Below are 15,462 nucleotides of genomic sequence, written 5' to 3' on the forward strand. Positions count from 1 at the left end.
GGTACCGCCATCTGCACCTCCAGCTGTTCCTGAGTTGCATTATGTAAGAGGGAAGCAGATCCTTTTGTCAAGGCTTTCTGCAGAAACATGTGACTCTCGCAGTTGACTTCTCTCTGCTTAATTTGAGTTAGTGGCCAGTCCTTGTATGTTTAATTGAAAAATTAAGAGGCCGTTGGGCACATATTTGCACTGCTGATCTTGGCAGAACCCATCAATACTGAAATCATCATCTCTTTGGAGTGATGTTCCATGGACCTATTCTGTGATCGGGATTGTGAGCTGTGCCGGTCCCCCATGTTCTGCCCTGCTCTCAAAGAGCTGTAGAATTGGAAGGGACCCCAAGGATCATCCTCTGCAATGCAGAAATAACAGCTAAGGAGTCTCTGGGAGGTGTCCTTCTGACATCTGCTTAAAAACCTCCAGTGAACGAGAGTCCATGTTCCAGGTTCATAGAATGATAGAATTCAATCCATCAAAGTTTATTGAGAATGATAGAATTGTAGAGTTGAAAGGGACCCAACGGTCATTCAACCCTCCACCCCCCTGCAATGCAGGGATCCCAGCTGAAGCACCCCTGACAGATGACCATCCAACATCTGTTTTAAAACTCCCAACAAAGTATAGTCCACCTCCTTGTAATGTTGATTCATCCTTATTCCTCTGGAATAAGACTAATGCACCATATACCGAGCCATTCAGCTAACCATGATCAAAGTCATAGTGATGTGCCCTTTGATGCCTTGCTAGTGTTGGTGCTTTGTATAAGGTTACCAGATTATTTTTTCAATGAATCTGGGGACACTTTAAATAAATAAATAAACAAACAAACAAATACATGCATGCATACATACATTCATACATACTACACATTCAGGACATTGATTCTGCAGTGATGGCAGTGGCAGAGGGGCCACCACCACCTTGACCTCAACCGCCATGTTTCCCCTTCCTCTGAGGCTTCTATCTCCTTTCTCCATGAGCCTGGGCAGCCCCTGAGTTGTTGGTTGTTCGGTGGTGGTGGGGAAGCGGTGTGCAGTGGGTCAGGCATGGAAGGCGGAGAAGGAGGGCCGAGAGTGGCAGCGGCGAGGCTCAGGCAGTGTGATGCCTCCCTTCCCATCGGAAAAGGATATACCAAGAGCTCTGGCCACAAGTTTCAATATAAGGAATAATTCCTACTCAAGAGTTGAAAAGAAAAACGTGTGTATTCTGCTAAGAATAACAGTTAGAAACTAATAGTGAATTTAAACACAGCGTGTAAGTGCGATAGTTTTTTATACTATACCACTGCATATTTTTTATACTATATCACTGCATATTTGAAACTACATTATTTTTGTACTTAAACGTTGTATCTAAATTTACTAGTACCTTAAAACTATCGCACTTACACGCTGTGTTTAAATTCACTATTAGTTTCTAACTGTTATTCTTAGCAGAATACACACGTTTTTCTTTTCAACTCTTGAGTAGGAATTATTCCTTATATTGAAACTTGTGGCCAGAGCTCTTGGTATATCCTTTTCAGTGTATTTTCAACAAGAACTCCAATCCCTTCCCATCGGAGCAGCCCCAATCCCATTTGAACTTGCGTGCAAGCAGGAGGGGGCAGGGATCCTTCAGCTGGGAAAGGAGGCTTCCCGTTGCCTAACTGAGAGGTCCCTACCCCCTCCTGCATGCAAGTAGGAGTTGGGAGGCTGCTCCTATAGGCAGCATGAAGCCTCCCTTCCCAGCTTAGTTGCTGGGGTCAGGGAAGGTGGAGGCAGCCTGGAAGATGCATCTTTGAACCCCTGCACCACCATCATATGGGGACTTCTGAGCAGCTCCTGGAGCCAGCCAGAGCCAACTGCTCCAGGCTGCTGAGACTGCCGCTGCTGTGTTTCCCAGGGACATTAGATGAAATCCGGGGACATTCCTGGGATGGAATTTGTCCGGGGACTTATTCACAAATCCGGGGACTGTCCCTGGGAAGCAGGGGTGTCTGGTAACCCTAGCTTTGTGCTTCATTTCTTCCTCTCTCTTTTTAGGGACGTGCTGGAAGCGACGGCGCTCGAGGGATGCCTGGCCAGACTGGGCCAAAGGTATGTGCGCCAAATTGTTCAGGGTCTCTTTTTTTTAAAACCCCCATTTACTCTAGGAAACATACTGCCATTTACAAGGAGCAATCGCATTCCGGGTGGGATGAGCCTGTCGCCTAGGGGCCTGGTGCTCCCGTCAGCCCAAAAGCTGAAGATTTGCAACTGCAGATTTAATGGCCGCACCTGCCCTTTGTGCTAATTTATATATCTAGAAAGAAATTTCCCTTTTTCCTTTGCTCCTCACTTCCTTCAGAGTTCGCTCAGCTATCATCAAAAGGGACAGAAGCCACTAAACAGGAAATTTGAATATGGAGACATTTTGCCAGTGAGCTGCATGTTAGAAGGTTTAAGTGTTTGATTAAGTTGGTACTTAAGGTGGAAATGGATGGAGACAGGGACTGTTGCAAAGGAAGAGGACCACAAATCATTTGTCCCTGGAGATGTGCAGCCACCATTGCCTGGTCCCAAAAATATTGAAAATTAGGGAGACGTTTCAGGGTCAGGGTAGAGGAGAGGTGGCTAAATAATTTTAAACTACAAAGACAGAGATTTTTCTGTGTACAGGCTTGGTAGTCTGTATCCAGCCCCTGGCCCAGAGGTTGCCCACCCCTGTTTATAGATCATGGGTAGGAAACCTGCACCCCTCTAGATGTTATTGGACTACATATCTCATCCATTGCTAGCTGGCACATCCAATGCTCATGCATAATGGGAGTTGTTTTAAATTACTTTCAAAATTGTATTTTAATGCTGTAACCCGCCTTGGGACCTTCAGGTGAAGAGCAGGTATTTTTTTTAAAAAATATTATTATTATTATTATTATTATTATTATTATTATTATTATTATTATTATTCCAATAATGCCCAGAGGGTCAAGGTTCCTGACCCCTCTTACAGATAAATCTTGTTTGAAAAGCTTAAATATTGTGGGTGGTATTCAACAAAGTTTTGCACAGGGTAAGTCTACTGAAATGGATGGACCGAACTTATTCATTTTAATAATTTAATGGGTCTACTCAGAGTAGAACCTAGGTCCTACCTGCACCATATATTTAAATCAGCATCGCAATTAAAAAAATGGTGCCTCCTTTCAAAGCATATTGGGAACTGTAGTTTCTTAAGGGTGCCGAGAGTTGTTAGAAGACCATTATTCCCATAAGTAAAGGTAAGGGGACCCCTGACCATTAGGTCCAGTCGTGACCGACTCTGGGGTTGCAGCGCTCATCTCGCTTTACTGGTCGAGGGAGCCGGCGTACAGGTTCCGGCTTGTGGCCAGGATGACTAAGCCGCTTCTGGCAAACCAGAGCAGCGCACAGAAACGCCGTTTACCTTCCCGCCGGAGCGGTACCTATTTATCTACTTGCACTTTGATGTGCTTTTGAACTGCTAGGTTGGCAGGAGCAGGGACCAAGCAACGGGAGCTCACCCCGTCGTGGGGATTTGAACCGCCGACCTTCTGATCGGCAAGTCCTAGGCTCTGTGGTTTAACTCACAGCGCTACCCGCATCCCTGTTCCCATATTCCCTATTCCCATAGCAGAGCTTCAACTCTCAGTTCCCTGTGAAGAAGGATTGACTGTTAAACCGCTCTAGGAATTGTATCTGAGGGATAATAGGGGGCCTCCTGACAAGTCTCAAACTAGCAAATTACAGCTCCCAGAATTCTTTGGGGGCAGCCCTGACTATTTAAAGTGGTATGAAGCTGCTCTAAATGTGTAGTGCATATGCAGCCTTCATTGACTACCACCATATGTGCTAAATATCTGCTTAGCACAGAATTAGCTGTTGCTCCAAAGCTGTGGCTATTGTGGAAACAGAGGCCCTGAGATGAGATACCTTCCCCTCATCCTTCCATCTTCCTTTGCTCATTGCAGTCATGCCATATGTGACTTGATGGACATCCTCCATCCATGCCTGTTGTAGGCAGCATCTATTCTGGGATGGGTAGCTCCCAATGATTTAACCAGGCAACAAAACCTGGATGTATTCTGTCTGAATGCTCAGCATATTTGGCAAGAAGAAACTTTGCCATCTCTTGATCTGACAAGCTGCTAGGAGAGCTCATTCACTTACAGCTTTTAGGAAATGGTAGGTGATTTTGTTGTTGTTTTTAAAAAAGTTACCTCTCCTTAAAATTTTACTGTAGGGTGACCGAGGTTTCGATGGTCTCGCTGGATTGCCAGGGGAGAAAGGCCACAGGGTAAGTCTATTACAGGTTTATATCTTGTTCTGGCTGAATTACTTTATATGCCATCATGAAGAGGCTGACTGGTTTTGATAACCTCAACTTGGGATTGGGGGGGGGGGGTGGAATTCAGTTTGGTTCATTAACCTACCTAATTCAAAATGCCCAAAGCAGGGCATTAAACCAAAATACAGCTATCCTTCAAAACTCACGCTTCTCTGAATTTTGCAATGCAGTTCTCAAACATTAAAAATGTGTATAAAAATGCATACATTAGTGAAAGTAATATGCATTGTTTTAAGGGAAATTGCTTGCAAAGATGGATATATTAAGATAAATAACATTTCATATAGCCATTTGCAATTTTATAATGCTGGAAAGCTGTGTACTATGGAAGGCATCTGAATAAAATTCTTTATATTTTTTCTATACAAAAAAATTAGAGGCTACAAACCCCAAAGACAGAATGCCAGTGGCTGGAATCCACAGGAGGGGAGATCCTGCTTGCACCCCACTGGGCATTTGGTTGGCCATTGTGAGCAGAAGAAGCTGGACTAGATGAGCCATTGGCCTGATCCAGCAGGGCTCTTTCTAGGTTCTTGTGTTCTTCAAGAATGTGGCTGATTCTGTCCTTTGTTTTTCTTAGGGTGAACCAGGCCCTTCAGGACCACCAGGAGCCCCTGGAGAAGATGGCGAGAGGGTGAGTCCATTCCGCTCTTCTTTTGTCTGCAAGGAACCCAGGCAGGTTCAGATGTGCTTGTTCCTCACTCTCTGACTGCAACCCCAAGGGTTAGCCCATGTGTGCAAATGGAGCTCTTGCAAATCATTCACTACATTTTCCATGCATTTAGGGATGTGAGAAGGCATCACTTTCTGTCATGCCTTGAATCCATCACACGCAGCTCTGTTTCCATTCTGCTGCAGTTTGACTTCTGCCCCAAACTCCCTTTTTCATCCTGCTGTAGCAAAATGACATAACTTACGGAATTGGTTACAGCAATTCCATTATAATTACATTCTTACACCTCATTCATTTCAATTCAGTGCAAATTTGGGGAGTAATCAATTACGTATTGTTTGCAGATGGACAGCAGCAGCAAATACCAGTTGCATTCATTGGATGGATTTCCATTCTAGATATGAACAATAGCAATTTCTGATCCCATTTCTATTTAGATTTAAATTCCTGAACATCCTTACATTCATTTCCTGTCCAATGGAGACCTGTTGGTATAATGGGAGAAAGAGAGGAAGACCCTATATTTAACCCCCCTGTTGAGTTTGGATCATTTGATCCGTTAGCTGGCTATTTTTCAATGGTTCCCCCATTGGTTCCAGCCGTTTCTTCAGTGGTTCCCCCTACCCTATGCTATAAAAAGTATTATTCAGGTCAGTGGTTTGCAGGACCCATTAAGGAACATAATAACACAACAAAATATAAAACAGTAGCAATTAATTGCCCATTTATTCGAAATCCAATTAAAACTAGTTTGATTAATTCAACAAAGCTGGTGAACTTGATTCAGTGATACCAGGGGTCAGAAGCACTTTGGGAACCACTGTGTAACATATTAACCTTCATTTATCAAAATTACACACACACACCGCTCTTTGTTTAAGCAAATCTTCATAAATGTTGGCATGGATTATGATGATATTGCTTACAGTTTCTCTGATCTCATCAATTCTACACATGCTGTATTATACTCTTAGTTGACAAGGTATTCTTTATGCATGGGCTACTCCTTATCACTCTCACAGAGCTGTTTTGCCTGTGCAATTATTTAATCACAAATGAAAACACCTGTGATACAGTTGGTAGAGCCGATTTCTGATCTCTCTCTCTTGCCTTCTTTCTTCCCATTTCTTTGCATCCAAATAGGGCGACGATGGTGAAGTTGGACCCAGAGGTCTCCCTGGCGAACCCGTAAGTTATTCACCACAGCAATAGAAACAAAACAAAATACAGCATGTATTGCATTAGCTATGTATTAGAGGTGTATACCAAAGATTCTTCTCTAAGATAGTATAATGTATGAATCGGACTGCCCGGTGTCTCACATGAGTGCTCATGAAGCGTTGGAGATGCGATGTACACCCCCCCCCACCCGCAGAGCATATACTCAAAGGCAAACCCAGGTTTGCTAAAACATAATGTGTGAAAAGGTCCTCCGCAACTTACCGGTACTTTGTCCATTTTGGCTAGCTCCCCACTGAGTCCCCATACTTCAGACAGGAGGACTGAGGCTGAATGAGAGAACAGGCTTCCTTATGCCAACTTGATAAGTTCATGGCACAAATGACACTAGAACCAGGTGTTTCCTGGGTCATATCTCCTATTCATACCAGTTGGACTAATACTTGGGAGAGCCAGATTCAAATTCCCCATTCAGCTGTTGGGTGACCTTGGGCCAGTCACTGTCTCTCGGCCTGACCTACCTCCCAGGGTTGTTGTGAAAATGAAAATATGGGGCAGGAACCATGGACCTTGAGCTTTTTGTAGAAAAGAGGGGGTTACTCATGTAACAAAAAAATACATAGATAAATTACAGAAGCTGTCGATAAATCTGAGTGACAGATGCACAACTCTCCAGTTTTTTTTCTCAGCTCTAACAGAAAGCTGTCAATGGAGTTTTGAAAACATTTTAAAAGATTGCTGCTGTTGCAAAAACTGAGCTTACCAATATGACAGCCTTTGTCAAAAATGTTAGGAACTCTTCATTTGAGGCATGGAGCAAAAAAGTGTGTGTGGTTTTTGTAGCGGGGTGGGTGTGGGGAGGAGAGATATGAATATCAAAAAGCTCCATCATATCTGGATGAGATGAGGTGGCTGGTTAAGATCTGCCGAGGTGACGTCATCCTTCCTGTTTTCTTCAACATACTTTTCTAAGCAACAACTTCTAGGCTGTTTACCTGCCTTTAAAAACTGCTTTAAAATCCAGCAGGTACTGACAGTAATTAGGAAGGCATTTAGATGTGTATAAATAGCCAGGGCACTTTTCTGGATCATTCATGGCTGGGGGAAGAAGGAAGAGGATGGTGATGAGGGAGGGACGGGTGGAGCCTGATGCTCTTAATGTAGCTGCCTCTCAGTCTACCTCATAGGGTGGTTGTGAGGATAAAAGAGAGCAGGGGAAGTGTGTACACACCACCTTGAGCTTCTTGGAGAAAAAGTGGGATACAAATGCGATAAATAATGATAATGATAACAACTTCACAGTATGAGACCGGGATGCAGCTAACTCCACACAGGGCCTGGGTCCCTCTTTAGCCACTGGGGCATGATGGATTGCCTTAAAATGCTAGTCCTACTTAGAGTAGCCCTATTGGGAAACAGTGGACATTACTAAATCAGATCTATGGATTTCAGTGGGTTTACGATGAGTAGTACTTGATTACAATTTTATAGAATAAAAATAAATGCAACCAGAGAGACAGAGAAAGACAGAGACAATGTGGTATAGTTAGAGTGTCAGACTTGGACCTGAGCCATGAAAGTCACTGGGTGCTGACTTTCGGCCAGTCATTGCTTCTCAGCCTAGCCTACCTCACAGGGTTGTTGCTTTTTGTTGACCCACAAAACCACATAGTCTTTGACTGGGCTGCAGCTAAGGAACTCCCTGTAAATTATAGTTTCTGCACAGGCTTTGGCACTGAAGGTACCGTAATGGGTTGTCTCCAAATGCTCATCCTACTTAGAGCAGACCCACTGGGAAATAAATGGGCATGTGGGGATTAAATGGGGGGGGGGGGGCAATGTGTGCAACTAGGTGCTTCTTAGAGAAAAAGGTGGAATGCAAATGCAATAAATAAAACAATAAATAAATAGTAACCAACTGAGTTCTACTCAGAGTATACCTGCTGAAATTAATGGATGTAAGTCCTGTCCATTATTTCCTTTGAGGAAAAGGTGGGATAGAAATGCAAACAATTTATCAATAAATCACATGCAATCAATTTCAATAGAAACAGAAATTTCAAAACCAATGCAGAGAATAATGTAATTATATCTATGCAACTTTTTTAAAAAACAAACAAACCCACAATGCTGCTCATTTTCACTTGCATGATTTCCATTCCTGACTTCAGATGAACATGCGGATTGGGGAGCAATTTCTGTTCCCATTTCTGATAGAATTCTCCAACATCTTTGGTGGGCACTGAACAGTCCTTGTTTGGCTGTTGGGGGAAAGTCCCACTCCTTTGTTTGTTTGTTTGTTTGTTTGTTTACACTCCGGCAAACCTCAGGATCACCCTGAGACTCCTGTTGTTTCACTCCATGTATGGGTGAAATGTTTTTCAGCTACAAAAGTGACAGCACTCAGAGAAATGGATCAGAAGTCGAATACAGAACGTGATCTCTGTCTCACCCTAATGGACATGTTCAGACTCTTATTTGCTTCCTCTTATAGGGACCCCGTGGTTTGCTGGGACCCAAGGGACCTCCAGGACCCCCAGGACCTCCAGTGAGTAGCATTAATTTTTTAGTGTCTCCTCCCCCTGGCTTTGGAGCACGTCCTCATCTTATAAAAGAGTCATCTTAGCTGAGATAGCAAAAAAATAATAATAAATGCTCCCACCCCCCTGTTTCTGTCCTATCAGATGTTACAATGTTGTAATGGAGGGGATTTAAGTAATTGGAGAAGAGCAATAGTGCATTGATGTAGTATTGTCCCTGGGGAGCTTATGGGAAATAAAAATGGGAGCAGGGGAATAGGTCAGTGGTCAGACAGTTGCTTTGCATGCCGAAGGAGCCAGGTTCAATTCCTAGAGGCACCTTCAGGTGGGGTTGGGAAAGACTCCTTGCCTGAAAACCTGAAATGGTGCTGCTGCCAGTCACTGTAGTTAATTCTGAGCTAGACACCCTACAGATTTGCTGCTAGGGATGTGAGCAGGCAACAGTTTCCAATCCGTTCTGTGTTGGTCATGCTGTTTTTGTTCCACTACAGTTCCACTTCCTCTGAAACCTATACTAAGGTTACCAGACATCCCCGTTTCCCGGGGACAGTCCCCGGATTTACAAATCAGTCCCCTGACATATTCCATTTATTAGGAGGAAGTTGAAAAGTGCCCCCGGAGTCACTGAAAAAAATCTGGTAACCTTAACCTATACTGTATGTCCCTCTGTCCTCTGTGGCTGAAACCTATGTGATAAATCATGTGATGAATTTCAATGGAAGGGAAATGTCAATAAAATGTTGCAGAAAATTAACACAATTATTGGAGCGATAGTGACTACCACTCACAAACGCAGGATTTCCTATCTTCCTACGTTTGCAAGCTCTCCAAGGGGGCCATTCCTGCCTCTGTGCCTGTTGATTGGAAGGAGAGAGTGCTGTGATCCCTGCAGAGCGATGGCATCCAACCTCTTGGAGGCTGACTGATTAGGGCAAAATGGGACACTGCCCCACTATTCTTGCTCTGAGTTTGGCCAGCCTCCACCCGCTTTCCTTCATATAGAATGTGTGGCTCTGGCTGTCATTGTTTCTGGCTCTGGCTCCCATTTGCTGTGGCTCCTCCCACTGTTGGTCTTCTCACCTTCTGTCCCCGTGGGAACCAGCCTCACTGATCCAAGGTGGTGTGGAGTCTCCTCAGCTGGAAGTTTTTAAGCAGAGGTTGGATGGCCATCTGTCAGGGATTCTTCAGCTGTGATTCCTGCATTGCAGGAGTTTGGACTAGATGACCAATGGGGTTCTTCCTAACTCTGCAATTCTATGATTCTACGTACCTCATCTGTAGCTAGAGCTGATCATGACACACTGGCAGTTCTGTTACAGCACGAATGGGGAACCTTTGACCCTCCAGATGTTGCCAGCGTACAACTCCTATTAGCCCCTAGCAAGCATGGTCAATTATGGGAGTTGTAGTTCAGCAATATTTAGTGGGTCAACATTTCCCCATACCTTTATGCCCTGTGTTTTGGGAATATTAGCCAGTTAGGAAGTTGGATCAGGTCTGGAGCTTCTTGGTTCTGTTTGATTTTCTCAGAAGATGCTGAAAACGTCTCACTTTGCCTTGATTACCTATATTAAATTTCCTCCCAGGGCATAGCTGGCATGGATGGGCAGACGGGTCCCAAAGGGAGTGTGGTAAGTTCTTTCCTCCACTCTGTTTAACTATCCAGGTTTCGTGTGTATGTGTTGTGTAAATTACATTTACTAATTGCTTTCCTGAGCTGTGTTCGTTTCACAGCCGGTGAATGTTCAAGGTGCTGTTTTCTGGAAGGAAATGGTTGCTAATTAATTTTTAATTTGAAATTGATTTTCCAGTAGTGTTGCACATCCCTTCCCTTTGTGCGGGCAATATATCAACTAACACACTGGGGTAATTTATGGGCATCAAAACAGCCTTACACCAAATGCCAGTCTCTCTCGCTCCTTCTTCCTTCCTCCCCCCTCTCATTCTCTCTGATACACATAGCATTTGTCTGTGTGCTGGGTTGTATGTATGACTTATTCATCCCATACAGTAGGGCACTGAGAAGGAACACTAGAATTTGTGGCCATCTAATGAACTTAATAGTGGGACGCGGGTGGCGCTGTGGGTAAAACCTCAGTGCCTAGGACTTGCCGATCACATGGTCGGCGGTTCGAATCCCCGCGGTGGGGTGCGCTCCCGTCGTTCGGTCCCAGCGCCTGCCAACCTAGCAGTTCGAAAGCACCCCTGGGTGCAAGTAGATAAATAGGGACCGCTTACCAGCGGGAAGGTAAACGGCGTTCCGTGTGCTGCGCTGGCTCACCAGATGTAGCTTGTCACACTGGCCACGTGACCCGGAAGTGTCTGCGGACAGCTCTGGCTCCCGGCCTATAGAGTGAGATGAGTGCACAACCCTAGAGTCTGGCAAGACTGGCCCGTACGGGCAGGGGTACCTAATGAACTTAATGTTGGAAGATTCAGGACAGATTACAGAAAACCATCTTCATGCTGTACAGTTAAAACTATGGAACTCACTCCCCCAGGAGGCAGTGATGGCCACCAGCTTGGATGGCTTTAAAAGAGGATGAGACATGTTCATGGAGGAGAACAAGGCTATCAATGGTAACTAACCAGGATGCCTATGCTCTGCCTCCCCAGCTGGAGGCAGCAGCGCTTCTGAACACCAGTTACAGGAAAGTGCAGGAGGGAAGAGGGGTCTTGTGCATGGGTCCTGCTTGCAGGTTTCCCATAATGAGCACTAGGCTGGTCACTGCGAGGACAGGGTGCTGGATGAGATGGGGCCCCTCTGGCCTAATCCTGATGTTCTTGTGTGATGTTCTAATCAACCCCTTTCATTAGGAGCAGAGGAGAATCTCAACTGAGTTTGCAGCTAAGTGCAAACCCTACCCAACTTGGATGGCTTTAACAGGGTATTGGACAAATTTGTGGTGGCTGCTAACCATTAAGGTTACGTTCCACCTCCACAGTCAGAGGCTATAATGCTTCTGAATACCAGTTGTTGGGAATCCTGCATGTGATTCCTGCATTGTCTTGAGCTAAATGACATTTTGAGCCCTTTTAACTCTACAGTTCTATGGTTCTATCTATGAATCACAAGTGAGCAGAGTTGCTATTCTGCTCATGTCCCGCTTGGGGGCTTCCCATTGAGGCATCTGGTTGACCACTGTGAGGACAGGAGGCTGCACTAGATGGGCCATTAGCCTGATCAAGCAGATTTTTCTTATGTTCTTAGGGACCTAATTTAACCTCAAAATGATCCTTGTACAATTGTAACAATCCTCTACAATGCCCTGTCTTTGTTGTAATTGCTTTTGGGTTTGTCTGAAATTAATGAAATGCACAGTGTTTTCTGGGCATATGGATTTTAAATTTGGTCGTCTTCTTCTTCAGGGTCCTCAAGGTGAGCCGGGACCCCCAGGTCAACAAGGAACTCCAGGTGCTCAGGTGAGAGAATGCTTTTTGAGCCAAGTGAAAAGAAAAACCTTTGTGTCCATTAGATTGAAGTGCATGATGCAAAATTGGGGGTCAGTCATCTTGCTGCAGGATTGGAAAATGGAGATCAAGAGGAGTTTCGTTTTCCTAATGTGGATTAATTGCTGTGTCAGGAAACTGCTGCATTTAGGGAAGCAACAAAGCTCAGTGATAGGACACCTTTGTTGCAGGCAGGAGATCCCAGGGTCAGTCCCTGGTAGCTCTAGGTAGGAATGAGAAAGACCCATTTCAAAGTGCTGGTACTGACCTATAAAGCCTTAGATGGCCCAGGACCTCAGGACCACAAAGACTATGTCTCCTCATGGTAATCATCCTCTGGGCCCCTTCTTCACGTGCTTCCTCCATGAGAGCTCCAGGGGGTGGCAACACAAGAAATGGCCTTTTCTGCACTGGCTCCCCATTTGTGGAATACTCTCCCCAGGAAGGCTTGCCTGGTGCCTTCATTAAATATCTTTAGGCACCAGGAGAAAAAGTTCCTCTAACCAGGCCTTTGGCCGATAGAACGTTCTATAGTCTTATATTGTATGGGGGGGGGGGTATTGGTTTGTTTTTGTGTTTGTTTTTATTATGTATTTTGTGTTCTCATTTCATATTTTTACATCGTGAACCACCCTGTGATTTTGGATGAAGGACCATATACAAATTTAATAAATAAGAATAATAGATTTATATGTGCTATTTTATAATGAGTTAATTTAATCATTGTTACTGAACACCAAATGTTATCAAACTGTTCACATGCAGCAGATGTACATTTTCCATAGTTCTTAGTGATCATAATTTTTGCTGCTGTTATAATTTCCTGATCGTTTTCAGAGATAATATCTTTCAAATAACAGAATACAACAATTTGGGCTTCTTAGGGTGTATGCTATCCCTATGTGTCTGAAATATCCCTTTGTTTTCTAGGGTCTTCCTGGTCCTCAAGGTGCAATCGGTCCACCCGGAGACAAAGTATGTTAATTAAAAGTAGTTGCTCTTTACAGTATTCTCTGTTGCTCTGAGTGCATATTCAGTCTTTGAATAAGTGTTTGTTTCCATGTTCAACATCTGCTTATTAAGATTTCTGGAGACTGTTCAGACTTGATAGAATCAACCCCAAAACAGTATGTTGTATTCTTGAGTTGCAACTTAGCCAAAGAGTGAGAGACTGAAAACAGAAATCAGCCTCTGGTGAGAGGTTGCTTCTGTAGGGTAAATATACAAAGGGACGCCCTGGGCTGTCTTTGTTCATGAACACATGTTCAAAGTGATGTTCTAGCACATACAAATAAACCATTACGGTTCCATCAGTCTCCACACAAAGAACTTTCCCTCCAAGGTCACATCCACACCACACATGTAAAGCATATTTAAGACCCCTGGCTTCAGCAAAAGAATCCTGGGAACTGTAGTTTACCCCTCATGGAGCTACAATTCCCTGAAGCCTCAACAAACAGTATTGGTTCATGCAATGGTTACTTCAAGACTGGATTACTGCAATGCGCTCTGTGTGGGGCTTCATCCAGTGCTTGATCCAGAAACTGCAGTAGGTGCAGAATGCTGCAGCGCAATTGCTGAAGGAGTGAGGCTTTGTCAACATATAGCATCTGTGCTCAGAGATCTGCACTGGTTGCCCGTTTGCTACTGGGTCAAGCATGGGCATAGCCAGGGGGTCAGCTGCCCCCCCCTAAATCAAGAAAATATATAAAAATTCTTAACTAACTGACCAATTGCATCACAGATAACTTGGTTCTGCCCCCTCCCATCCCCCGTGGGTCTACTCTGAGTATAGTCAGTGTTGAATACAATCTATAAGATTGAATTGAGATGCAATGAATCGTGTCAAGGATCTTTGTGGTCAGAACACTATCAGCAAGGCAGATCAGGTTGATGATGCTTCCATGGTGGACATCAGTTGTAGAAGTGACTCACCTTCCTGTTTCCTTTTTTCTCCCTTAGGGTCCACTGGGGAAACCTGGACTTCCCGGTATGCCTGGAGCAGACGGTCCCCCGGTAAGCCTTCTTGGGGATTTTTGGTGACCTTTCTTGCTCCCAGGGCAAGGCTGGGGAACCTTTTTCAGTCTGAGGGCCGTGTTCCCTGGTCGATGATCTTCTGGAGGCCACATGTCAGTGGTATAGTAATAATAATAATAATAATAATAATAATAATAATAATAATAATAGTAAAAAATTTATTACTTATACCCCGCCCATCTGGCTGGGCTTCCCCAGCCACTCTGGGCGGCTTCCAACAAAATATTAAAATACCATAATACATCAAACATTAAAAGCTTCCCTAAACAGGGCTGCCTTCAAATGTCTTCTAAAAGTTTGGTAGTTGTTTTTCTCTTTGACATCTGGTGGGAGGGCGTTCCACAGGGCAGGCGCCACTACCTCAGTGTCTGGGCAGAACGATGGGGGTGGAGACGTTCCTTCAGATATACTGGACTGAGTCCGAGGGCTTTAAAGTTCAACACCAACACTCTGAATTGTGCTCAGAAACGTACTGGTAGAAGTAAAAGTCAGAGCCTCTCCACCCTGGGAGGCACTATCACAGTTCAAGGATACAGTCAGACAGAAGCAGCCCAGGAAGGTGTGAAGCTGAGCTGGTGAGGGGTTTGGCATCAAGAGAGTTTGGAGGGCCAGATTCAGAGTTCTGGAGGGCCACATTCACACCCTGGGCCTGAGGATCCTCACCTCTGTTGTAGCAGGCAGCATTTCCTCCTGGGTGACCTTCCGACAGCAACATCCCAGTTGTGGGCAGGGCCAGGGGGGGAAGGTGGGTGGAGCAATCAATTGTATTTTTGTACAGTAGGATAATATATACTAAACTTACAAACTCCTCTTAAACTGGAAGATGATGAGAGTTTGCAGACATGTTCCATCCAGCCAAAAACATTTGGGGTATGAAGCGGGGCCAGTAGCGTGTGTTGCCTGGGGAGAGACTCCCAGGCTCCAGCTAGATAGACCTGTAAGGCCACATTTGGTAATACAGTGGTACCTCGGGATGCGAACGGGATCCGTTATGGAGCCCTGTTCGCATCCCGAATGGAACACAAGATGTGAGGGCGCAACGGCGCATGTGCAGGTCGCGTTTTGCTGCTTCCGCGCATGCGTGTGGTGTCATTTTGAGCATCCGCGCATGCGCAAGCGGCGAAACCTGGAAGTAACATGTTCTGTTACTTCTGGGTTGTCGCGGAGTGCAACTCGAACACGCTGAACCCAAAGCACATTCAACTCGAGGTATGACTGTAGTGGAAAGTGCCCATTTTGCATCACTGCCTGATAATG

The 15,462-nt window shown here is 44.7% G+C and overlaps 1 protein-coding gene across 2 annotated transcripts in view; it reads left to right on the plus strand.

The window, feature by feature from the left end:
• Window positions 1–15,462, plus strand: part of COL5A1 (collagen type V alpha 1 chain) — a 183,415-nt gene that overhangs the window by 98,470 nt on the left and 69,483 nt on the right. For both annotated transcript variants that reach the window (XM_077922414.1, XM_028715816.2), the window contains exons 17-25: window positions 2,025–2,078; window positions 4,222–4,275; window positions 4,907–4,960; window positions 6,143–6,187; window positions 8,673–8,726; window positions 10,305–10,349; window positions 12,088–12,141; window positions 13,099–13,143; window positions 14,131–14,184. In XM_077922414.1, coding sequence (XP_077778540.1) covers window positions 2,025–2,078; window positions 4,222–4,275; window positions 4,907–4,960; window positions 6,143–6,187; window positions 8,673–8,726; window positions 10,305–10,349; window positions 12,088–12,141; window positions 13,099–13,143; window positions 14,131–14,184 — 459 coding nt within the window. The remainder of the gene's footprint in view (window positions 1–2,024; window positions 2,079–4,221; window positions 4,276–4,906; window positions 4,961–6,142; window positions 6,188–8,672; window positions 8,727–10,304; window positions 10,350–12,087; window positions 12,142–13,098; window positions 13,144–14,130; window positions 14,185–15,462) is intronic.

Source organism: Podarcis muralis, chromosome Z (assembly GCF_964188315.1).
Source record: "Podarcis muralis chromosome Z, rPodMur119.hap1.1, whole genome shotgun sequence".
NCBI classification, from domain to species: Eukaryota; Metazoa; Chordata; class Lepidosauria; order Squamata; family Lacertidae; genus Podarcis; species Podarcis muralis.